The 25437-nt window shown below is 40.9% G+C and overlaps 1 protein-coding gene across 2 annotated transcripts in view; it reads left to right on the top strand.

Annotated features, from left to right (window-relative positions):
- tyw1 (tRNA-yW synthesizing protein 1 homolog (S. cerevisiae)) overlaps window positions 1–25437 on the top strand; it is a 221105-nt gene that overhangs the window by 19422 nt on the left and 176246 nt on the right. Inside the window, exons 6-7 of one of the 2 annotated variants that reach the window (XM_034168561.1) lie at window positions 2047–2325; window positions 12033–12146. In XM_034168561.1, coding sequence (XP_034024452.1) covers window positions 2047–2325; window positions 12033–12146 — 393 coding nt within the window. Of the gene's footprint in view, window positions 1–2046; window positions 2326–12032; window positions 12153–25437 lie in introns of both variants that reach the window. The other variant, XM_034168560.1, reaches the window with a different exon arrangement.

Genomic DNA, 25437 nt, shown 5'->3' with positions numbered 1-25437 from the left:
ATCCAGTTTTCTTAAGACAAGTCAGGGGATGGATACATGAACATTTCCAAGTCACTGAATATATTTTGGACAATTTATTTACACCAGTCATTCAGAAATACAAACTGTATGGCACTGAATGATAAATCTGTGTGGAGTAGGTAGTTCTCAAAAACTGAATGACTATGCAAGAGGAAGACAAGTGAGGGAAGCCACAAAGACACCTTTCAGAGTTGTCTGCTTCTGAGGCTGAGATGACAGAAATTATGCATTGTGCAGCTTTAGTCTGTTGCGTCAGTAGTCCCACCTTCTTGGAGTGGAACAGAGGGGGATTTTCTTTTGAGGAAAAAAAATGGATGATAAATTTCTTCTAGGTTGCCAGAAGGCACATGAAGGACCTGCTCTTAGATTTGACCCGTTTTCTTGTATGAAAATCCCTGGTGTAAGGTATTATATAGAGTACAAAATATTGTAGAACATGACTGCTTCATGAGCTTCTGAAGCAGGATTTTACAGAAGAATTACACCACATCTACACTTTGGCATTGGAAGCTCTGTGATTTAAATCCCACACCAGTTCTACATAGCTTTCCATGCAGCTTCAGATACAACCCCTGGCAAAAATTATGGAATCACCGGCCTCTGAGGATGTTCATTCAGTTGTTTAATTTTGTAGAAAAAAAGCAGATCACAGACATGACACAAAACTAAAGTCATTTCAAATGGCAACTTTCTGGCTTTAAGAAACACTATAAGAAATCAAGAAAAAAAGATTGTGGCAGTCAGTAACGGTTACTTTTTTAGACCAAGCAGAGGAAAAAAATATGGAATCACTCAATTCTGAGGAAAAAATAATGGAATCACCCTGTAAATTTTCATCCCCAAAACTAACACCTGCGTCATATCAGATCTGCTCGTTAGTCTGCATCTAAAAAGGAGTGAACACACCTTGGAGAGCTGTTGCAGCAAGCGGACTGACAAGAATCATGGCTCCAACACGAGAGATGTCAATTGAAACAAAGGAGAGGATTATCAAACTCTTAAAAGAGAGTAAATCATCATGCAATGTTGCAAAAGATGTTGGTTATTCACTGTCAGCTGTGTCTAAACTCTGGACCAAATACAAACAACATGGGAAGGTTGTTAAAGGCGAACATACTGGTAGACCAAGGAAGACATCAAAGCGTCAAGACAGAAAACTTAAAACAATATGTCTCAAAAATCGAAAAATGCACAACAAAACAAATGAGGAACGAATGGGAGGAAACTGGAGTCAACGTCTGTGACCGAACTGTAAGAAACCGCCTAAAGGAAATGGGATTTACATACAGAAAAGCTAAACGAAAGTCATATTCAGTGATGAATCTCGAATCTGCATTGGGCAAGGTGATGATGCTGGAACTTTTGTTTGGTGCCGTTCCAATGAGATTTATAATGATGACTGCCTGAAGAGAACATGTAAATTTCCACAGTCATTGATGATATGAGGATGCATGTAAGGTAAAGGCACTGGGGAGATGGCTGTCATTACATCATCAATAAATGCACAAGTTTACGTTGATATTTTGGACAATTGAAAGGATGTTTGGGGATGTTTCAAGATGATAATGCATCTTGCCATAGAGCAAAAACTGCGAAAACATTCCTTGTAAAAAGACACATAGGGTCAATGTCATGGCATAGGGTCAATGTCAACGAGTAGATCTGATTTGATGCAGGTGTTAGTTTGGGGGATGAAAATTTACAGGGTGATTCCATAATTTTTTCCTCAGAATTGAGTGATTCCATATTTTTTTCCTCTGCTTGGTCTAAAAAAGTAACCGTTACTGACTGCCACAATCTTTTTTTCTTGATTTCTTATAGTGTTTCTTAAAGCCAGAAAGTTGTCATTTGAAATTACTTTAGTTTTGTGTCATGTCTGTGATCTGCTTTTTTTCTACAAAATTAAACAACTGAATGAACATCCTCCGAGACCGGTGATTCCATAATTTTTGCCAGGGGTTGTATGTTGCTCTGTCAATTCAGTAATTCACTTCAATTTAACCAAGATTCTTTTTCACCTTCCAGGTTAGCAAAAATGTGGATAAATGGCTGTGGATGCTGAGTGGTATGAGAATTCTGACCAGGGGAGAGGGTGACTGTAATGTGGTGAAGAGCCGTCATGGCAGCATCCAGGCAGACTTTGCAGCCTGGCAAGTCAAGTTTCTGAACCGCATGCAGGCCCTGGCTAAAGGTGAGAAGAAGAGCTGCAGTGGAATCTGTCAGAAGAATGCCAGAACCTCGTGTAAGAACAACGAGGATGTCCAGAATGAAGAAAAGACACCCCTGCAGAATAACAACTCTGAGGTACGCACTGTGGTCAGCGCTCAGGTTTCGTCATCACAGGAGACCACTGAGAAATACACCAAATAAAACTGATAAAACAAAACATCTGTTTCAGAGTTTCAGGAGCCACTGTGTTTAGCTGTGAGTTTATCCTCCAGGCAGGTGCTGCCTCTCAGCTCCCAAACCGTAGACATTTCCAAACATGAACCTGAACTACAATGTTCACTGTCTGCTTTTGCACTCTGCAGGACAATGGCAGCAATAAATGTGTTCCCACTTAAAGCCCAATTGTCTCTGTGGCCAAGGTCAGTGATCCAGCCACTAGGGTGCGCTCCTTCCTTTCAAAAAGAAAAGAAAAAACCTTGCATTTATGCGTGTGAGCACTGCAGCCCCAAAATGACTGCAAGAGCCAAGAACAAACAAACAAACATAGGAGAACCTTAGAGTTTTCTTGCTAATGAATCACAGGATAGAATACTACATATATTACTTAAGGTAAGTGACAGGTTTAAAACAGTTTAAAAATGTTTGATTCATGGTTTGTCATTTAGATGTCCAAAGATAGGTGTGCCAAACTTGTGTGCTCACCTAAAAACAGTTTTCTCATGATATTTTGACATTCACCTGCAAGAGTTTGTGTTGTACAAATAAAAAGATCCCAGATTTTGTTCCATATTTGGTCAGTAAGTGGTTCATTTAAATACTGTGTGAATCCTATTTTTTCCTATGGTTTGAGTCGTACGCTATGCACCACTCTGCCAATAAGGTCTGGTTTTTAGCACAATGTTGGACTTCTGACTTCAACCACTCGACCTTGAATACAAGTAGGTCTGTAGAAATGTTTTTTAAGTACACAAAGATAAAAAAAAATGAGGGTGAAAAACAGTACATGTGATGTTCTTTTGATTGTGATTTTTGCACTTAAGAACACTTTAATTTGCCAAAGTAGCTTTTATCGCAAGAGTCTGTGAAGTACACTCAACAAAAATATAAACGCAACACTTTTGGTTTTGCTCCCATTTTGTGTGAGATGAACTTTTTCCACATACACAATATCACCATTTCCCTCTAATATTGTTCACAAACCAGTCTAAATCTGTGATAGTGAGCACTTCTCCTTTGCTGAGATAATCCATCCCACCTCACAGGTGTGCCATATCAAGATGCTGATTAGACACCATGATTAGTGCACAGGTGTGCCTTAGACTGCCCACAATAAAAGGCCACTCTGAAAGGTGCAGTTTTGTTTTATTAGGGGGGGGGATACCAGTCAGTATCTGGTGTGACCACCATTTGCCTCATGCAGTGCAACACATCTCCTTCGCATAAAGTTGAAGAGAACACCTCTCCAACGTGCCAAACGCCAGCGAATGTGAGCATTTACCCACTCAAGTCGGTTACGACGACGAACTGGAGTCAGGTCGAGACCCCGATGAGGACGACGAGCATGCAGATGAGCTTCCCTGAGACAGTTTCTGACAGTTTGTGCAGAAATTCTTTGGTTATGCAAACCGATTGTTTCAGCAGCTGTCCGAGTGGCTGGTCTCAGACAATCTTGGAGGTGAACATGCTGGATGTGGAGGTCCTGGGCTGGTGTGGTTACACGTGGTCTGCGGTTATGAGGCTGGTTGGATGTACTGCCAAATTCTCTGAAATGCCTTTGGAGACGGCTTATGGTAGAGACATGAACATTCAATACACGAGCAACAGCTCTGGTTGACATTCCTGCTGTCAGCATGCCAATTGCATGTTCCCTCAAATCTTGCGACATCTGTGGCATTGTGCTGTGTGATAAAACTGCACCTTTCAGAGTGGCCTTTTATTGTGGGCAGTCTGAGGCACACCTGTACACTAATCATGGTGTCTAATCAGCATCTTGATATGGCACACCTGTGAGGTGGGATGGATTATCTCAGCAAAGGAGAAGTGCTCACTATCACAGATTTAGACTGGTTTGTGAACAATATTTGAGGGAAATGGTGATATTGTGTATGTGGAAAAAGTTTTAGATCTTTGAGTTCATCTCATACAAAATGGGAGCAAAACCAAAAGTGTTGCATTTATATTTTTGTTGAGTATACATTGATGGTTCTGAATGCGTTGTGTCAGCGAGCACTAATTATAAGCAAAAAAGCAGTCAAAGGTCTCAGGAAGAGGAGAGGTGTGTAAAATTATTCTTTTTTTTTTTGCAACATTGATGTGCATTTTCATGGGTACTGTTGAGTTATATAAAGTTCTATTGAGAAAATATAATTTCAGTCATCACTCTCCATTATGTCAAAATATCACTTTTCCCCCCTCTTTTTTTCTTGCCAATCACTAAGGGATTACACATTTCACAAGAACGCAAGTACCAACACACAAACGCTTTCATATGCATCACTGCTCGAGGATGATTAGTTGTCATGGTAGCGTACATCTCTAAGCCAACTCTAGACTTCTTCCCTCTGTCTGCAGCACTCTGTGCACTCCACAGAGGTGACATTGAGCAGGAACAGGAGTCATTGAGAGCTGCAGCAAAGAGATCATCATGGAGATTTATCGACCTCTTGCACCGTCGCACGTGGTAGATGAGTCTGAGTCTGCACTGATGAACCTTCTGAAACACACGATAGTCCATCTATGCTTTTTAAAATTAGGCTGCCAAAGGAGTCCCTTTTTTTAGTCCTTTTTTTTCTGTGGCATATCACAAAGTTAGAGCAAATTTTATTGCTGGTAAAGTATTTATTTTGGGGGGATCAATATAGTGAGCTTGCTCTGTCAGATCTGGAAGATGACACAATGGAGGAAGCACTTACGTGAGGTTTGAAATTTATGTTGCATTCAAAGGAAACTCTGAATTTCTGTCTTATATTGAAGAAAAATGCAACTACTAAATATGACGTATTAATTAGTCACTTAGACCACTAACTCATTTTGTCAAGCAAAGTAAAGTGTAACTAATGTTGAATGACAGTTGTCTCATCTGTACAGCAAAACCTTAATGTGAATTATGTCCAGATTTCTTAGATTATCGAGATTATTATTGTCCAGATTATCTTCAGTTCTTCCTAGTGGAATTTCTGCTGGTGTGTGTTTATTAGCTGTGTCCATCTTTGTCTTTCAGTTCCCAATTTTCATTGTTTTTGGCTCTTTTGGTCAGAACTGAAAGTCTCCTGAGTTTCTTTGATTCCTTGAAGTCAAAACTACCATATGTTGTGTTGCAGCGCCATTTAAACTTCGAGTGTTTTGTCACTGTCTCACCCACTTGTCTCAAAATTTTATAATCTTGCCAAACAGGGCAAATTTTGATCTTAATGGTAAAGAGATCCCGAGAACCCTATGACTGCTGGGATAGGCTCCAGATCCCCACATCCCGATCTTGGATAAGCGGTTGAAGATGTGTGCGTGCGTGTGTGCCTGTGTGCGTGTGTGTGTGTGTGTGTGTAGGTCAGGCAGCAGCTGCGCACCGTTATAAACTCCAGTTAAATATCTTGCGGCATGAATTAAAGTTAGCAGTCAGAGCTTTCAATATAAGGCAGCAAATGTTAGAATCTGACCTCCCCTTGACAGATTTTGACTCCTAAAACATAATAAAAGTCAGATATTGTTACACTTCCTCCCTCCTGGAGTATATTTTTGTTCTACTTGGGCTGGTGTCTTTAACACTCCTCAATAATGTTCAGTGCTGCTGGCTGAATGCCCCCCCCCGAAAATCAGTCCGCCCTGCCTTCACTGCGCATGTGTCATTTCTGAGCGTCAGCAGCATTTCATAGATTACGTATCACCTGGTTTCTGCTTAAAATGTTGTGTGGGCCGCTGAAGAGGAGGTACTGCTGGCCCACCACCACCCGATAGCGCCCTGCTTGGAGTGCGGGCTTCAAGCACGAGAGGGCAACAGAGCCACTGGGAGTGACAGCTGTCACTCATCATCAGCACCAGCTGTCACTCAGTCAACTCATCACCATCACCATAAAGGCCGGACTGCAACTCCACCTCCTCACCGAGAAATCAGCTACCTTGGAGGTAATTTTCTCTGCTGTCTGAACTTCCTTGCAGCCGTTTTCCTGTGGTGTTGCCTTATCTGTGGGATTGGCGTTTGGTGTGATCAGCGACGGCTTCGCTTCACACCTCAACCAGATAAGTGGTTAGACAGGAGCTGCACGAGTGTGTGACGGGAGGTGGAGGTGCTCCCTCCCAAAAGAACACAGACTGTGGGATTACTGAGTGTGCGTACTCACACTCACCTGTGCTGTTTCTGTTCTCTGCCAGCAGTACCAGGTCTGACAGCTGGACACGGTGACCACCTGGGGACCCAGGACTTGGCGGCTCCGGTGTTCTTCAGATCCGTTGGCGGTGAGGGCCGTGTGGGATCCGGCTCGGTTCTGGACGGGCGTCTCCTATCCTCAAGCCCGCCCACACGTCACCCAACGTGTAATTGACTATAGTCCCAAACTGATTGTTGTCTTGTTGTATTCCGTTGTGCACAATTTACAACATTAAATTGTTACTGTTTGGCTTATCCATTGCCTGTTCTTTTACGCCCCCTGTTGTGGGTCCGTGTTCCTACACTTTCACAACATAAAACTGATTTTAGAGTGATTGAAGATGTTTTACTTTGTCATCTGATGGTTAATAATCACATTATTCCCTTTGATCCCTTTGGGTGTAGCGAGTCACAGAGGTGGGACGAAAGCACCATCAAGTCACTCTCAAGTCATGAATCAGCAAGTCTCAAGTAATAATGACCACCAATTGTTTGCAAGCTGACTTGAGACTTGACTTGGGACTTGCAGATTGATGACTTGAGAATGACTTTGTCCCATCTCTGGAAAGTCAGACTCAGAAAATCAGACTCAGGCGTGCTGCTGTCGCGCTCTGATCACTCCCCCATCTTTTATTATGAAATAATGCTGAATTTATGTGGAAATGGTTGTTGTACAAAAGCTTCAGATATCTGTCGTTGAGATAGATGATGAATGGGGTGCAGTTTGAAGCAGAAACGTGGTGATAAATGGTGAATTGCTGCTGACGCTCCAAAATGACGCATTCGCAATGAAGGCGGGGGACCGTTCGGTCAATTACACCGATTCACACCAGACAGCTGTCGTATTGAAGACAAAGTGTCATTAAAAAAAAGTATTCAACTTTGTTCTGTGTGATTAACAAACTATCTGTCAGACATGGAAAGTACATTTGAATTTTTTTATTTTTTTTCCTGTGTATTGTAGGGTTTTTTAACCAATAATCAACCTTTGCAGGATGAGGGTAGGATTTTGTAAATAATAAGCACATTACTTAAGCTCTTGCATTTCTGATTGCCTTATATTGTTTTGCACCATCCACCTCACAGGTCCACACTGAGGGAACAAAACTGTAGGAAAATCCTATTTTTAAATTAAACTGAACAGTTTGAATGGGATTGCACCTTTAATCCCAGACTGGAGATTTGTTTTTGATTGGGAAAATATTAGATGATGGTGGTAATGAGTGAAGCATAACTGGGGACCCCAGAGCAGAGAAACACACTGATGGTTAAAGTTCAGTCTTTATTTAAAGCCGAGGTTACTGTAGACTAAGCACACTGAGTAGTAGCAGTCCATTCAATAATAGTGTCCATGTGAGAACAGCCTGGTGGGTTCACTGAGTTCACAGACAGATGGCCAAAGCACGACAGGAAGGCTGTTCAAGGTGCAACAGTGTCTGTGGGGGGAAATGGGTTAACTTGTTGAGCAGGCAGAGGGTCAGAGCATAGTCATCAAACATACCAGGCAAGCAGTCCAATAGTGGGCAGTAGAGATGCACAATATTGGTTTTGGGCCAATATTCATTATGTCAATATATAAACATTTTCTTTAATTGAAGCGCACCGGGTCTCCTGTACTGAACGTACCCATTACAATTATCGTGACAAAATTTGAGAAACAACGTTTGACTCTAACCTAAATGTAGATTATAAATGATACGTTTACAATACTATGATTACAGTTTACAGAGTCACTCATGAAAATCTAAATAATTTAAGATGGCATAAAATGTAAATTATATGCAGGTGCTACATTTCATTTTTAAATAAATGGTAATGGTAAAATTCAGAACCAAATGTAATTTTCTGTGAATTGCAAACATTAACAACCCAGTGATATGCAGCCTGCTCTGTACTGGACAAAGTGGTAAATAAATAGACTGCATTTATATAGCACTTTTCCATCTGCATCAGATGCTCAAAGTGCTTTACAATAATGCCTCACATTCACCCCGATGTGAGGGTGTTGCCATACAAGGCGCTTATTACACACTGGGAGCAACTAGTGGATTAAGGACCTTGCCCAAGGTGATTTTCTGGTCAGACTGGGATTTGAATCAGTAGACCATCTGGTCTCAAGCCCAATGCTTAACCACTAGACCATCTCTTCCCCTCAAAAGTCATGTCCCATTTCTAACTAATTTATCATTTGAAATTAAACTGAAAATTGTCTGGTACGTAACCAGGCTTGCATGATGTTTCCCTGAGATCATCCTGACAATATGTAAATGATACTGAAGTTACACCGCTGCATCCACCACAGTACACAACCACCCTTGGTTTTGGATAGCAACCACCCAGGCAGATAGTTGGTCCCTCTTCACATCTCCAAAATAACCATCTATCAGATGAAAAATGTTTGTGTCGTTGTTTTTCAGTTCCTGGATCCTGAACACTGACGCAAACTATGCATGCAACACTTCAAACTATGCAAGCTCAGGGGAACGTTCCTGCAGTCAGCATGCCAATTGCTCGCGCCCTCAAAATGTGCGACATCTGTGGCATTGCGCCATGTGATAAAGCTGAACATTTAAGAGTGACCTTTTATTGCTGCCAGCCTAAGGCACACCTCTGCAATAATCATGGTGTCTAATCAGCATCTTGATATGCCACACCTGTGAGGTGGGATGAAGTGCTCACTAACACAGATTTAGACAGATTTGTGAACAATATTTGAGAGAAATGGGTATTTTTTGCATACAGAAAATGCTTTAGATCTTTGAGTTCAGCTCATGAAAAATGGGAGCAAAAACAAAAGTACTGCATTTACGAGGTCTGTGATAAAAGTAACGGACCTTATTATTTTTTTCAAAAACCATATGGATTTGAATCACGTGTGATTACATCAGACATGCTTGAACCCTCGTGGGCATGCAAGAGTTTTTTCACGCCTGTCGGTTACGTCATTCGCCTGTGGGCAGTCTTTGAGTGAGGAGTGGCCCACCCTCTCGTCGATTTTTCATTGTTTAGGAATGGCTCAGAGACTGCTGCTTTGTTTGATAAAAATTTTTTGCAAAAACTGTAAGGCACAACTGAGTGGACACCATTCGATAAATTCAGCTGGTCTTCGGTAAAAATTTTAACGGCTGATGAGAGATTTTGGTCTGGTAGTGTCGCCGTAAGGACGGCCCACGGCGCCTGACAGCGATCTGCGCTTCGAGGCGGCAGCGTCGCGCTGTTTCAAGTTGAAAACTTCCACATTTCAGGCTTTGTTGACCCAGTAAGTCGTCAGAGAACAGAGAACTTTCAGAAGAAGTCGACATGAGGAGTTTATTCGGACATTTCATTGTTAACGGACATTTTGTAATGAAAGAACATGCGGACAGAGTCGCATATCGGGCCGGACCCGACCGCAGGGGGTCGCGACAGGAAAAACACCTCCAGTGGAAACCTTAACGGGCAAGTTGGAACATGCCCAAGCAAGTTGGAACATGCCCAAGCTGTTAAACAATTTCTCAGTTACTCACTTGTTGAAAGTCATCAAAAGCCGCCTGAATTTTACAAATGGTTTTCAACACGGAGGTGTTTTTCCTGTCGCGGCGCACACAGATTCACCGAGTCGTCACGGAAACGACTCGGCGCGCACGTCTTTCATTACAAAATGTCCTTAAACAGTGGAATGTCCGCATAAAGTCCTCATGCTGGCCTCTTCTGAATCTTCTCTGTTCTCTCACGACGTCCTGGGTGAATTAAGCCTTAAATTAGACTGTTTTCAGCTCGAAACAGGCCGACGACGGCGCCTGGAAGCGCTGCGCGATGTCCCGCTCTGTGGGAAGTCCTTACAGCGACAGAAACACCCCATAATCTCTCATCAGCCGTTAAACGTTTCACCGAAAACCAGCTTCATTTCTCGAATAGTGTCCACTCGGATATCCCTCACAGGTCCAGAAAAAATGTTAATAAAGCAACGCGCGCCATCCGCAGCGGCTATTCAGACAAAGAGATTCCGATGGGCGGGGTGGAGCACTCCTCACTCAAGGCCTGCCCACAGGCGACGTCACCGATGCGTGAAAAAACTCACGCATGCGCATGAGGGTTCAAGGTTGTCTGACGTAAAAACATATGAATCAAATCCATTTATTTTTTGAAAAAAATAAAAAGGACCGCTTTTTTCATCACAGACCTCGTATATATTTTTGTGCAGTGTAGTATATTTGATCTTTAATATTAATTTTAGCCACCTTCACCGAAATGAGGCTAGCAAACAATTTTAGCTTTTTTTTTTTCTTCTTTTACCTTTCTTTCCAACAGTGCATGCAGGCTTTTCCAGGCTTTTTCTACTTTTTCACAGTCAGATTTGTGAGATCACATCGGTCAACACTCGCATACATATACACTCACACACATACACACCCAATATGGTAATTTTAGCCTGTTCGCATCATGTTATGTGACTCTTGCGAGTTCTAAAAAATTATGTCATTTTGAAGACATAAATGTCTAAATTCATCATGAATCATTGTTTTAAGTTGCTGTCCTCACTCAGGTCAACAGCCCTCATCTGAAACCACAGTTCAACTGCCTTAAAACTTTTCCATACTGCATATCTATTTCACTGGCGAATCACAGAGCAGTTAGTCAGTCGTGTGTGTTGAAAACGATGACAAGCTGCTGACTCTGCACCTGATCTTAAGTGAAACTCACACATGCACAGTCCTGAACCACAGATGTGGATAAATGTGAAACATTATCAGTCGTTTTCTGTGCACATTTTCATATTGGCTGGCACCAATAACTAACTTTTTAATCTTTTATTGGCTAATACTTATATAATTGTGCATCTCTAATTGGCAGGCAAGGCTGGAGAAATTCAAAGGAGGAATGTAGGTAGGCAACAGGATGTCAAAGACGGAGAAACAATGTAAGAGAGCAGGCATGGAAGCTTGACAACCTTCCATTAGAGTGAGGGACTATGGATAGCTATTTAGTGTGTTCTTCAGTCAAATGAGGATGCAAATGAGAACAGAAGCCCATGGACAGGGAGTAAAGACAGCGAAACCACACAAGGAACAGAGGCAGCACACAGGAGATTTCACTTGGAAACACAATAGTAAGTTAAATATTCAGGGAACAAGATATCATAGGGCAAATATCTCTGGAAAGTTGTAACCAAGAGAGTAGAAAAAAGACATCAGGGAGATTATCAGAATGCCATCCATGACAACTCATGAGGGGCGATTGAGAAGTTTTAAGCTTGACCCAGGAAAGGTAGGGCGAGTCGGGACCAACATCTCTCAGTATTGCACCCAGTGAGTCAAGGATTCACACGTTTCTCAAAATGCAAAAGATTCAGAACTACGCCTTTCCTCAGTCAGGCTCAAAACCTTTCAATGGACCCTCGTATTTATTTTTGTACTGCACAGGATTATTTCTATTTTACACTTCAATGCCTTTCCCCTAGAACTTAGTGCAACCTTTCCTGCTCTGTTTTTCTTGTTTTCAGGATGAGTTGTTGGAGTCGAGCAGCGATGAGGAGTCCAAACTGCCAGATGGGGAAAAATCACATTCAGTTGTTGATGTGGAGGATCTGGGCATCATCATGAACACTGTCAAGAACGTAAAGGTCAGCTGGCACCACTTTTTGTGACGGTATATGCTCGTGCTCATCTGTATTGATTACATGGGACCAGTGGGAATGTTTTGCTTATATTTCAGCATTTTCATGATCTAATTTAATTTAATTTGCTTCATGCTTCAGACACCACATTTGCTTAAAGTGTTACAGAAAGAACATCAAAACATGGACATCCACACATGCACTGTACATTTATGCCTGTGCAGTCTATCCTAGTTCCATATACATTACATATATAACGTATAAGATTGTATTTAGCTTTTGAATTATAGGATGTTGTAGCAGAATTCTGATCTAATCTTCCAGCACTTATGTTTTCAATGGTTCTACATTGAGGGGACACACTGAGACTTCATTTCAAAGGACAAGTTGATTTTTTATTTATTTATTTATTAACAAGTCTAGACATATTAAAATATTGTAGGTGTCAAAATCCAACCCTCGTCTGTGTCATACCACCTGGATAACAGCTCAATTAGGGGATTGCCTGTTGAGGTGAAATACAGTAGGGTCCTTGTGTACCTTGTGGCCGTTACAGTAGCCATGAAGGCCCAACAGGAACCCTGAACACGAGAAGGCTAACTGGGCTCTGGTGAAACCAAAAAATCGTCAATGACTGATCAGGTGAATAAGGTGATGGGTTGTGACCCAGCAGTTGTGAAGGCAGATGAAAACTGCAGCAGTTCTTCAGACCCTGATTGCCTGGGATTTCCCACCAGTTGGACCAGGCATGTGTTTTTGTCTGTGTGCAATGACGTTCCCATGTGGTGTCTCTCTACATTGAATTTGGTTGGTTCCTGACCATGAAGAAGGACAACCAACATGGTGTTCACTCTCCGCCAACTGCAAGAAAAGTGTTGAGGGAAACACCAACTGCTGCACCTCACCTTCATTGACCTGACACAGGCATTCAGCAGCGTGTCATGCCTACTTCTTGGGAAAATTCTGAGCAAAATGGGCTGTCTGTACAGATTCATCAAGATCCTGAGGCTTCTTGATAACATGGCTGCCACTTGTCTGGTGAATTGCACAAAAACTGAAGCCTTCAATATTCATTCACTTGTAAATCAGGGCTTTGTCATCTCCTCCATACTCTTCATCAATTTTGTGGTCACAATCCTCCACTTAATCAAGGACAAGATGCCACCAATAATTGGCATCGTGCACTGAATGGTTGGAAAGCTCTTCAGCCTGAGCTGACTGAGAGCCAGGAAGAAAAACACAACCACTTTGCTCCTGGACTTCCAGTACGCAGACACAATAACATGTCATCCTTTATGGAAGACTGCATTTAGAAAATCCTTGAAACCATTGATGATGACTACACCAGGCTTGGTCTTCACAACAGCCTGAGCCCACTGGACCCCACTACATTTGCTGCCACCTACTTATTTCAAATTGCCACTTATTGTGTAATTTGTAGGACACCATGAATGCAGTTGTCAGAAGTCTGGTTACCAACTCACCCCAAGGCTTGATTCCTGATCATGTGTACCTGGATTGAAGATAAACAAGCTGATGATATTACTGATTCACTGTTATTTGTTGTCTGTCTGTGTGTCTACTTTTACTTCAAACCACCAATCGTCAAAGCATTACTACTGGATCAACCTCTATTTTACACTATGCAAATGTGGCCCACAGGGCTACCATTTAACTCATTGAGTGCCAGCCATTTTCAAAGTTCAGAACATCCCTGTGCCAGGATTTCTTCAGCATTTGAGTGTTTTTTCAAGACCCATAGAAAATTGAGTTCTATGTCCATGTCAACAACAAACATACCACAAGAAAAGAAAAGAGAAGAAAAGAAACTGGCTCAATGACGCGTCTATGGCGCGGGGCGTTACTATTGGAAAAGACGCGTTTTAGAGTCAATGGCATCGAGTGAGTTAATGGAGCTGGAATTTTGAATTTCAGTCTGCTATTTCCACAGGAAATGGAAATATTGAAAATCAGACCAAAAAAATCAAATTGCTGCTACTCCACGAGTTCCTATTGGATTTAATGTGAAGTCTGCTATTTTCACAGGAAATGGAAATATTGAAAATCAGACCAAAAAATCAAATTGCTACTACTCCACGAGTTCCTATTGGATTTAATGTGATTTTCTATGATGCAAAATACACTTAGACTACCACAAACTAATGGAGCTGTGAATTTCCATCCAGAATGTTTTCAGGAAGTAGAATCAGTGTCATTCAAGTCAAATCTTCCCACTGCTACTCTTCCTCAGATTTTTATTTAATCTGTACGATATATTTTTTTACCATGCAAACTAGACCAATTGGGGCCACAAACTAATGAAGTTAGAAATTACAATTTCCATCCACATTTTCCACAGAAAGCATAACTTTTTGAATTTGGGCCAAAACTGCAAAACACTTATTCCTCCAAGGCTTCCCATTAAATCATTTTTTTTTAAAACCAGACAACTACACCTGTAGAGGGACAAACAAGTGGAGCTTAAATTTCTAATTTCTATCCACATTTGTCAAAACTGTCAAAACTTTAGATTTCTTATGTCTCAGTGGAATTTTCTGGTCAGTAGGCCAGCTTGTTTAATATAACAACGGTTGTAAAAATTGAAAATCTCCTTTTAGTGTGTGGAGTACAAAGAAAAGTGGTTTCATTGAAAAAGTGACAGATGGGTTGAGAGACATCAGACCCAAGGAGGCGAGAAGTAGAGGCTTGCGTAAGAGTGATGACGCCCACTTCACAGACTTGTGAGGAATGAGTGACTCAAGAAAAGCAAAGAAGATAGAAAAGGAAGACATACTGTCTCTGTCTAGTTCTCTCTCAATTGGCTGTTCATGTGAGGACTGGGGTCGTGAAGTGAACTCTAACAGCAGAGGAAATGGAAGGAATTAAATATGGGTATCCATCTCTGCTACCAGGTCAGGGTCAGCACTGATCCTGCTTCTTGTAACATTGTAAGCCAATACAATCTGCCACATGGATGGGTGGTTGGCATCTAATCCTGCTCTCCCACTAGCGATTACGCTTGTATGAAGGGTGGTATGGCACCCAGCAGGACTATAAAACAAGACCTGTTAAAGAGAATTTGCAAAATTCCCAGTAAGTTGCTGGACATCTTTGTTGTAGTAGTGCAGCAAAAAACAACAAAAAAAAGCACCCTTAATTGAGAATTTTTGGATGGTCTGTTACTTCTGTGATGTTTGCTTTGATAGGTCTTGTCTGTTTGTATGTTGTACTATTCACTGTAATTGTTTGGAATCACAAACTCTTAGAAATAGCTTTATCTATTCTTAGGCTGGTGTGTAACACTCACTTCTGTCATCATCTCTTCTTTCAGTCATCATCTCTTCTTTCAACTTTGCGTTCATCTGCTACTGTGTAAAGGCACTTTGACACTTGCACGAATTTGATCCCCAGACTGACACGCAATCTGATGTGCCAATGAGTAAAACCGTTGTAAAATGTTGTGAACTGTGCATGAACTGTGCATGGCTGTGTGTTAGTGTGCAAAGAAAATGTTGAAATGTTCAAAATTTCTGGCACGCATTAATTTCATACCACTTGCGTGAAGTAGTCGTGAACATTGCGCAGCCTATTCGAAAATGCTACGTGTCATTGAGTGTCATTGCATGTAGGGCATCTGGATGATTATGAGATGTTACATCAAAAATAAAAATAATTTTACAGATACATTAAGTCATGAGAAGGAAGAAAAATGCAACTGTTTTTACTAATCTATGACTAAATATACAGTGAGGAAAATAAGTATTTGAACACCCTGGGATTTTGCAAGTTCTCCCACTTAGAAATCATGGAGGGGTCTGAAATTTTCATCTTAGCTGCATGTCCACTGTGAGAGACATAATCTAAAAAAAAAAATCTGGAAATCACAATGTATGATTTTTTAAATAATTTATTTGTATGTTACTGCTGCAAATAAGTATTTGATGCCCTACCAACCAGCAAGAATTCTGGCTCACACAGACCTGTTAATTTTTCTTTAAGAAGCCCTCTTATTCTGCACTCTTTACCTGTATTAATTGCACCTGTTTGAACTTGTTACCTGTATAAAAGACACCTGTTCACACACTCAATCTATCACACTCCAACCTGTCCACCATAGCCAAGACCAAAGAGCTGTCTAAGGACACCAGGGACAAAACTGTAGACCTGCACAAGGCTGGGATGGACTACAGGACAACAGGCAAGCAGCTTGGTAGAAGACAACAACTGTTATGATTATTTATTAGAAAGTGGAAGAAACACAAGATGACTGTCAATCTCCCTCGGTCTGGGATTCCATGCAAGATCTCACTTTGTGGGGTAAGGATGATTCTGAGAAAGCTCAGAACTACACAGAGGACCTGGTCAATGACCTGAAGAGAGCTGAGACCACAGTCACAAAGATTACATTAGTAACACATGATGCTGTCATGGTTTAAAATCCTGCAGGCCAGCAAGGTTCCCCTGCTCAAGCCAGCACATGTCCAGGCCCGTTTGAAGTTCACCAGTGACCATCTGGATGATCCAGAGGAGGCATGGGAGAAGGTCATGTGGTCAGAGGAGACCAAAATAGAGCTTTTTGGAATCAACTCCACTTACCATGTTTAGAGGATGAGAACAACCCCAAGAAAACCATCCCAACCGTGAAGCATGGAGATGGAAACATCATACTCTGGGGGTGCTCTTCTGCAAAGGGGACAGGACGTCTGTAATTGCAAACAAAGGCTACTGTACCAAATATTAACATTGATTTTCACAGGTGTTGAAATACTTATTTGCAGCAGTAACATACAAATAAATTATTAAAAAATCATACATTGTGATTTCCAGATTTCTTTTTTTTTTTAGATTGTCTCTCACAGTGGACATGCACCTAAGATGAAAATTTCAGACCCCTCCATGATTTCTAAGTGGAAGAACTTGCGATATCGCAGGCTGTTCAAATATTTATTTTCGTCACTATATATATATATATATATATATATATATATATATATATATATATGAGGTCTATTAGACAATAAACCGACCCTTTTATTTTTTTTTAACTATATGGATTTGAATGACGTGCGATTCCACCAATCATGCTTGAACCCTCGTGCGCATGCGTGAGTGTTTTCATGCGTGTCGGTGACGTCATTTCCCTGTGGGCAGGCCTTGAGTGAGATGTGGTCCCGCCCTCTTGGCTGAATTCCTTTGTTTCACACGCTGCTCGAGACGGCGCGCGTTGCTTTATCAAAATTTTTTCTGGACCTGTAAGGAATATCCGAGTGCATACTATTCGAGAAATTAAGCTGGTTTTCGGTGAAAAGTTTAACGACTGATGAGAGATTATGGGGTGTTTCTGTCGGTGTAAGGACTTCCCACAGAGCGGGACGTCGCGCAGCGCTTCCAGGCGCCGTCGTCGGCCTGTTTCGAGCTGAAAACATCCTAATTTAAGGCTTAATTCACCCAGGACGTCGTGAGAGAACAGAGAAGATTCAGAAGAGGCCGACATGAGGTCACGGAAACGACTCGGCGAATCTGTGTGCGCCGCGACAGGAAAAACACCTCTGTGTTGAAAACCATTTGTAAAATTCAGGCGGCTTTTGATGGTTTTCAACAAGTGAGTAACTGAGAAATTGTTTAACAGCTTGGGCATGTTCCAACTTGTCCGTTAAGGTTTCCAACAGAGGTGTTTTTCCTGTCGCGACCCCCCGCGGTCGGGTCCGGCCCGACACGCGACTCTGCCTGTACGTTCTTTCATTACAAAATGTCCCTTAACAATGGAATGTCCGAATAAACTCCTCATGCCGACTTCTTCTGAAAGTTCTCTGTTCTCTGACGACTTCCTGGGTCAACAGAGCCTGAAATGTGGAAGTTTTCAACTTGAAACGGTGAGACGCTGCCGCCTCGAAGCGCAGATCGCCGTCAGGCACCGTGGGCCGTCCTTACGGCGACACTACCAGACCAAAATCTCTCATCAGCCGTTAAAATTTTTACCGAAAACCAGCTGAATTTATCGAAAGGTGTCCACTCAGTTGTGCCTTAGAGTTTTGAAATAATTTTTATCAAACAAAGCAGCAGTCTCTGAGCCATTCCTAAACAATGAAAAAAACGACGAGAGGGTGGGCCACTCCTCACTCAAAGACTGCCCACAGGCGAATGACGTAACCGACAGGCGTGAAAAAACTCTTGCATGCCCACGAGGGTTCAAGCATGTCTGATGTAATCATATGTGATTCAAATCCATACGGTTTTTGAAAAATAAGGTCGGATACTTTTCTAATAGACCTCCTATGTATGTATATATGTGTGTGTGTGTGTGTATGTATATATATATATATATATATATATATATATATATATATATATATATATATATATATATATATATATATATATATATATATATATATACATACACAAGATTCCAAATGCATTGTCTACAGCACAATGCACACGAGACAACCTGCAGCTGTAGATGCTCTAGGAGAAACACTAGTATAACAGTGGTACTCCATATTTATAGCCAGCACATTTTACAGTGATTAAGTTTGAGTTGCATGTACAGAAATTAAACAAATGTGAGATGACTTCAAATGAGCACAATTTTTCGGTTTACATTTGAAAATACTAATCAGCCATACCCTCTAAAACTCTTAAGTGGGAGGCCTGTTGGTATTGGATGTTTTTTCTTCGTTTGTTATTTTAACATTTACAAGCTGTTTTCTTTATTTCACATAAACCTTTGTTGGAGTAGGGGAAACAGTTGAGCATGTACCTAAACAAAATGCAAAGGCAAAGTATTAGTGCTTCTAACACTGGCCTGTGTGGATCGATACAATCCAGTGCTCATTACTTTTCATTTACCCCACAACCCATGAAAGACATACTGAACACTTAATCTTTGGAAAGAGTGAGCTTATTCTGAATTGCATCAATGTTTTTTATTTTATTACCCAAGGCCATCGGTATTGTGAAGACTTTGCGTCTGTCTGTCTGTGCTCATCATAAGTCCAGTCCTATTACTGCCAGAGTGTTCAAATTCACAGGGAACATTCCTGGGACACAGACCTTGTACAAGGTCAGAGATGGCTAACCTTGACCTTTTTTACGAGGTATTTTAAGAGGTAAAAAAGTCACATTCTGTTTCATTCTGTTGTGTTCTGATTTTTTTTTATTTTTTATTTTTAAGGGCAGGGGTGACAGCTAATAAGAGTAGAGTGGCACCGTGACATCAGTGGCTGGTCTAGCTTACTTTGTTTCATTTGTGTTTAAATATAACCTCTTTGTCATTTATTATGTAAAAGCTAGCGAGAAATAAACATTTCTAAAACTGAAAACACTGTTTTTGTAACCTAATAACAGCTGTGGAGTGATTTACAAGATATGGATATTCGTGGACATCAGCATTCACATCAGAGTTCACGCTAACTTCCGCTAACTCAAAGCTAACTTCCGCTCTTGTCAAAGCTCACTTCCGCTCTTGTCAAAGCTCATGTATGTGCACACGCAAGCCCTCCTGCAGACGCTGTTAAAATTAAATATTGTTTATGATCGATCGATTTAAACAGTCGTTTTACGTACAAATTGTACTTAAGACAATAGGATAATAGTGTAAATAACAATAAATGTGTAATAAATTTTTTATATATATAATATATAGTTTCGCGCAGTTTCGCCAATTTTGCATGCTTTTTTTTTTTACAGCGCATTGTGTTCTGCGTCCTCATCAAGCAGGCCGGTCGCGGCACCGCGCAGGCAGAGCACACGCATTGTGTTCTGCATGTCTATTTATAAGAATCTTCTCGCCCAGAAGAAAAAAGAGCGCCAACTACCCATAACTGTGTTCTTCACTCGGAAAAACACACCTGCACCGAGGTGTCACTTAGGCGCCAGGGCGAAGAGGCGCAATCAGAGGAACTGTGAAATACTGGTGAGTCACTATTAATAATTTCTTATGTGTCCAACCTCGTTGTTGATCGTTAAAATTAAATTCATTAGTTCTAAAAGCCATCATAATTATTTATAGCAAAATGTTCTATTTTTATTTCTCAAACAAATGTTTGGGCCTGAAAACAGGTTGGTCTTAGTTTTCTACTAAGGTTTGAACTTTGAGTGTTTACACATGAGAGAAAAGTGAGAAAATGTTAATGCCTGTTTGAGAAAAGTGTATAAAGTGTGTAATGAGGGGTTTTACAGCCTTAAAATGTCTATAATAATTGTAAAAAAATAACACTGACTACTTTGCGGATTTCGCCTATTGTGGGCTATTTTTAGAACGTAACTCCGGCGATAAATGAGGGACCACTATATATATATATATATCTATATATATATAGATATATATATATATCATATACCTATAAATGAGACGCCAATATGATGGGATAAAACACTAAAGAATAAATAGCAATACACTCTTTTCGTGGACAGGTAATATTTTTCATACCACCCGAGTAATCAGCCAATCCGGACAGCGGAGCGGCGCCACGACGAAGATTGATAGATAGATAGATAGATAGATAGATAGATAGATACTTTTAATGTCCCCATGGGGAAATTTGTCTTGGACTTCTCAAAAATCATGACCCATACAAAGATACAGAACAAGACATAAACAGTTCATAACAATAAATAAAAATAAATAAATAAATAAAGAAAGAAAGAATAAAAATAAATAAATAAAAAACATACAAATACTAAAACCTCCTAATGTGCCTGATTGTTAGTGGTGTTTATTATGATATTTGTTAAGGGCTATGATTGATATAGGAACAAAAGAGTTCCTATATCTATTCAGTCTGCAATGGGGGACTCTGAAACGCCGGCCCGATGGTAGCAACTCGTATTGCGTGTGCAGAACATGGGAGGGATCAGAAAGAATTCTGTCCACTTGCTTCATCATGCACTGATCAAAAATTGACTGAGGATTGTTATACTGTTTCAGACCAATGATTTTCATTGCTGTAAGAACAAGATAGTTTAATTTTGATCTTAGGGACACAGGAAGATTCCCAAACCAAGTGGTTATGCCATATCTTAGAATGCTTTCAAGAACTGCCTGATAAAACAGTAACATAATTTTTTGGTCGACTCCATGAAAACGCAAACACCGTAGAAAATAGAGTCGTTGATTCAAGCGGGAACATAACCAGTCAACATGAGTATTCCATGTAAGGGAGCTGTCTATACAGACACCAAGATATTTGTACGATTGCACATGTGTGATTGGTTGCTGGTGTATAATTACAGGGTTGTGATTGCCAATTAACTTTGGATCAAAAATGACTTCCTCTGTCTTTTTAACATTTAAAGTAAGGTAACTGGAATCACACCACTCAACAAACTGCCTTACTTCTGAATGATAGATATTCAAATCATCATTCTGTTGAAGTAAGCACAGAAGTGCTGAGTCGTCTGAATATTTAAAAATATAGTTCTCAGGGTGGTTGGCTGAACACTCATTAGTATATAAAGTAAAAAGGACAGGTGAGCTCACACATCCCTGCGGTGCTCCAGTACTGATGTCTTTGATTTGGGACAGGCTAGAATTTACCTTAACCTGCTGTGTTCTGTTTGTCAAAAAAGAGTGAAACCACCGTAGAGGCGCGGTCAGAGGAACTGTGAAATACTGGTGAGTTACTATTAATAATTTCTTACATGTCCAACCTCCGTAGGTTGATCGCTAAAATTAAATTCGTTAGTTCTAAAAGACATCATAATTATTTCTAGGAAAACGTTCTATTTTTTTTCTACTAAGGTTTTGAGTGTTTACACAGGAGAGAAAAGTGAGAAAATGTTAATGCCTGTTTGAGAAAAGTGTATAAAGTGTGTAGTGAGGGGTTTTACATCTATAATAATTGTAAAAAATAACGCTGACTACTTCGCGGATTTCGCCTATCATGGGTTATTTTTAGAACGTAACTCCCTTTCGCGGATTTTTTTAGTGCAATTTTGCATGCTTCTTCTTTTTTTTTTTTTTTTTACTGCACATTGTGTTCTGTGTCCTTATCAGGTGGGCCGGTCGCGGCATCGGTCGGCGTCACCGCGATTGCTCTCACTGCCTCCAATGCCCTTACTGAGGCTGCGGGCTCGGTAAGCGCCGCAGCGGGCCACTCACACCGCCCTCCTGTCTGCTGTGCGGCACTGCGGACAACTCCAGCACCAGGTCCAGAGACTACGCTCGCTGTTTTGATGCGCAGCGCCGCTGCATGGTTTCGGTAACCGCAGCCGCAGAGCTCCGTGGCCATGACTTGGATTCTTTGCGGGTCCCGCGTCCGTACCCCTGGAGGCAGTGAGCGAAGGGAGAGCATGCGCATTGTGTTCTGCGTGCATTTATCATTTGGATATGGTATATGATAAAATCGTTATCAAGTTGTTTTACCAATGAATATGGCTTTATACATCCTTCAGAAAACCATACACCCTGAGGCCGAAGGCTTTCTACCTTTCTTGATAACTGATAATACTGCTGAGGATAGTCTGTTATTGCACTATACGAGGTCTGTCCATAAAGTATCGTACCTTTTTTATTTTTTTTTTAAACTATATGGATTTGATTCATATGTTTTCACTTCAGACAAGCTTGAACCCTTGTGCGCATGCGTGAGTTTTCCAGCTCTCCACAATTTCACTGATACTTACTGGACTGGTAAGCATTGAAAGCCGAGATAGACATGTCCAAACTTGTCCTCTGACACACCGAAATGGAGGTGTTCCTTTGTCTCGCTTCCAAAGCGAATCGGTCGTGACGCGCGAAGCCTCCGCGCGGCTTTCCATGACAAAGTCTCTTGTTAAAAGTGAAATCTGCCGGAAAATGGCTGATGTCCAGCTCTTGTGATAACCAGAGAAAGAGCACACGACGGTCTCGTATCCACAGAGCCATCAGCTCAGAAATGGTCCGGTGGCTTGTGCCGCGTCGTCGCAGCTCGGAGCGCGGCGCACTGAGCGTCCTTAAAGGGGTCCTTAAAGCTGTACTACCAGACCTTATTCTCTGTGAAGCCCGTAAAATTTTCACCGAAAGCCAGATAAATTTTTCGAATAGTTTCCAGGTGCCAGTCTCTAACAGCTTCTGAAAAAATTCTGATGGAAAAAAAAACCCAAATCATTCCGCCATTTCCAGACAATGAAAATCCGACGACGGGGCGGGACCACTCCTTCCACAAGGCGTGCTCACAGGCGAATGACGTCACCGACAGGCGTGGAAAAACTCACGCATGCGCACAAGGGTTCAAGCTTGTCTGACGTGAAAACATATGAATCAAATCCATATAGTTTAAAAAAAAATAAAAAGATACGATACTTTATGGACAGACCTCGTATTTTTGAAACGAGTACAGCATCATCAGAAGCACCTTGTGTTTTGAAGTGATATTTTCACATACATACTTGATGACTTGATTAGTGTAATTAGCTCTGAAGAAGGCAGATGGTGGTGAAATGTCTTGTAAATCAGTCTAGATGTGTTATTAGGTTCCATAAACAACATTTTCAGTTTTAGAAGTGTTTATTTCTCGCTAGCATTTACAGAATATATGATAAACATGTTATATCAACACATAAATGAAGCATTCTTGGAGAGAGCAGCCACTGACATCATGGTGCTGCTCATATCTGATTGGCTGTCACTTCTGTCACTCAAAACTAAAACGGAACAGATTGAAACAGAATGGGATTTTTTTTACCTCTTAAAATAGGTCAAGGTTAGCCATCTTTGAACGTGTCCAAGGTCTGTGTCCCAAGAATGTTCCCTGTGAATTTGAAGACTCTGACAATAATAGGACTGGACTTATGCTGAGCACAGACAGACGGACGGACACAAAGTCTTCGTAATACCTGATGGCCATATTTAATGGCCTCCGGAAATAAATAAAAAATGCTCCTCCAGCGCTCTTGCTAAATAATCTTTCATGAAACAGTACATATGTTCCTTGTGACACAGTGCCTAAAATAAAGAGGGTTAAAGGAAAGATTATATTTTTTTCACCGGACTTTCACACTTGGCCGTCATGACGGCAATTTTATTGTTGTGTTTATATAAGGTGCTCTTGCAGCTGGAGCAGTGCAAATTGTAATTAGAGTCTACATTAAACAGTTCTTATTGTCAGGAGACTTTCTGTATTTAGACAAGCTGAGAATTAAGTGTGAACAGGGACGTCCTCCTGCCTGAAAGCTGTTAGTAATTTACAATGTCAGGCCAGCTTGCATAAATTCTGTTTTATGTGACTCCAGGGCAACTCTATATTAACTGGTGAATATTGTGGAATCTGTTGCAGGATAATTTAGAAAATCATAGCCTTCATGTTGCAGCATCTTATTACATTCATTCTTACTTTATTAGAATATAAGAATTAAATTAAATGAGACACCTTTGTCTTTTGTCGTCATTTGACATGTCTCATATCATGACTCAGGTTGACTGTGTTTGACCACTAGATGATGACAGAGGCCCCTTAAATCAAGCCCTTCAGTAAGAGACCACTGGTTTTTGACAGTGTCACATCATCTGACTTCTAAAATGTGTCTGTCTGGTAATATCAGAGCTGTTTCTGTGCATTTTCTTGTCACTGTCAAAGAGGAGGTCCGGTTTTCTCCCACAGCCAAAGACATGCAGGTTAGGTGGGTTAGAAACTTTAAATTGACAGTAGGTGTGCATGCGGGTGTGGATGTGTTTGTCTGTCTCCATGTGGCCCTGTGACAGACTGACGTCCTGTCCAGGGTGTACTCAGCCTTATGCCCTATGACTGCTGGGAGAGAATCCAGTTTCCCTTTGACCCTTCATTGGAGTAAGCAGGAATAGAAAATAGATGTCCAAGAGGAACATTGACAATAATTTTTTTTTTTCCATCCTCGGTGTGATTACAGCCTCCAGTCTGATACTAGACCTCACAGGCTGACTGTCAAGAATTTTGTGTGAAGGATTGGAGGTTATTTTAATTAGAGGTGCTCCAGATTTTTTCAGGTTGTATGCTGAGTTGTGTGAAGGACACTTTTTTTGTGATGATGTATAAGGCATGAAATTTGGGACCCTGACAAAGCATTATAGTTTTCCATTAATAATACACTAAAACATCATCTTGTGAACACATATTTCGTGGTTTTATTCATGGCTGCTTTCTTCATTGTGGTCACTCTTACGCCTGTCTTATTTTTTTATTAATTGTAACTAATCATGTTATAGATTTGTGTTGTTGTTTTTTTTTTTTCATTTGTTTTGCTTGGAAAACAGAGAATGCATTACTGTTTGTTGTTGCAACATTGTTAGGTAGGTGTGCAAGTGCGACACTCATTACCAGTCAATCCAGTCAGG

This window comes from Thalassophryne amazonica, chromosome 4, assembly GCF_902500255.1.
Source record: "Thalassophryne amazonica chromosome 4, fThaAma1.1, whole genome shotgun sequence".
In the NCBI taxonomy this organism is placed as follows: Eukaryota; Metazoa; Chordata; class Actinopteri; order Batrachoidiformes; family Batrachoididae; genus Thalassophryne; species Thalassophryne amazonica.
This window is presented reverse-complemented; position numbering and strand designations above follow the sequence as displayed.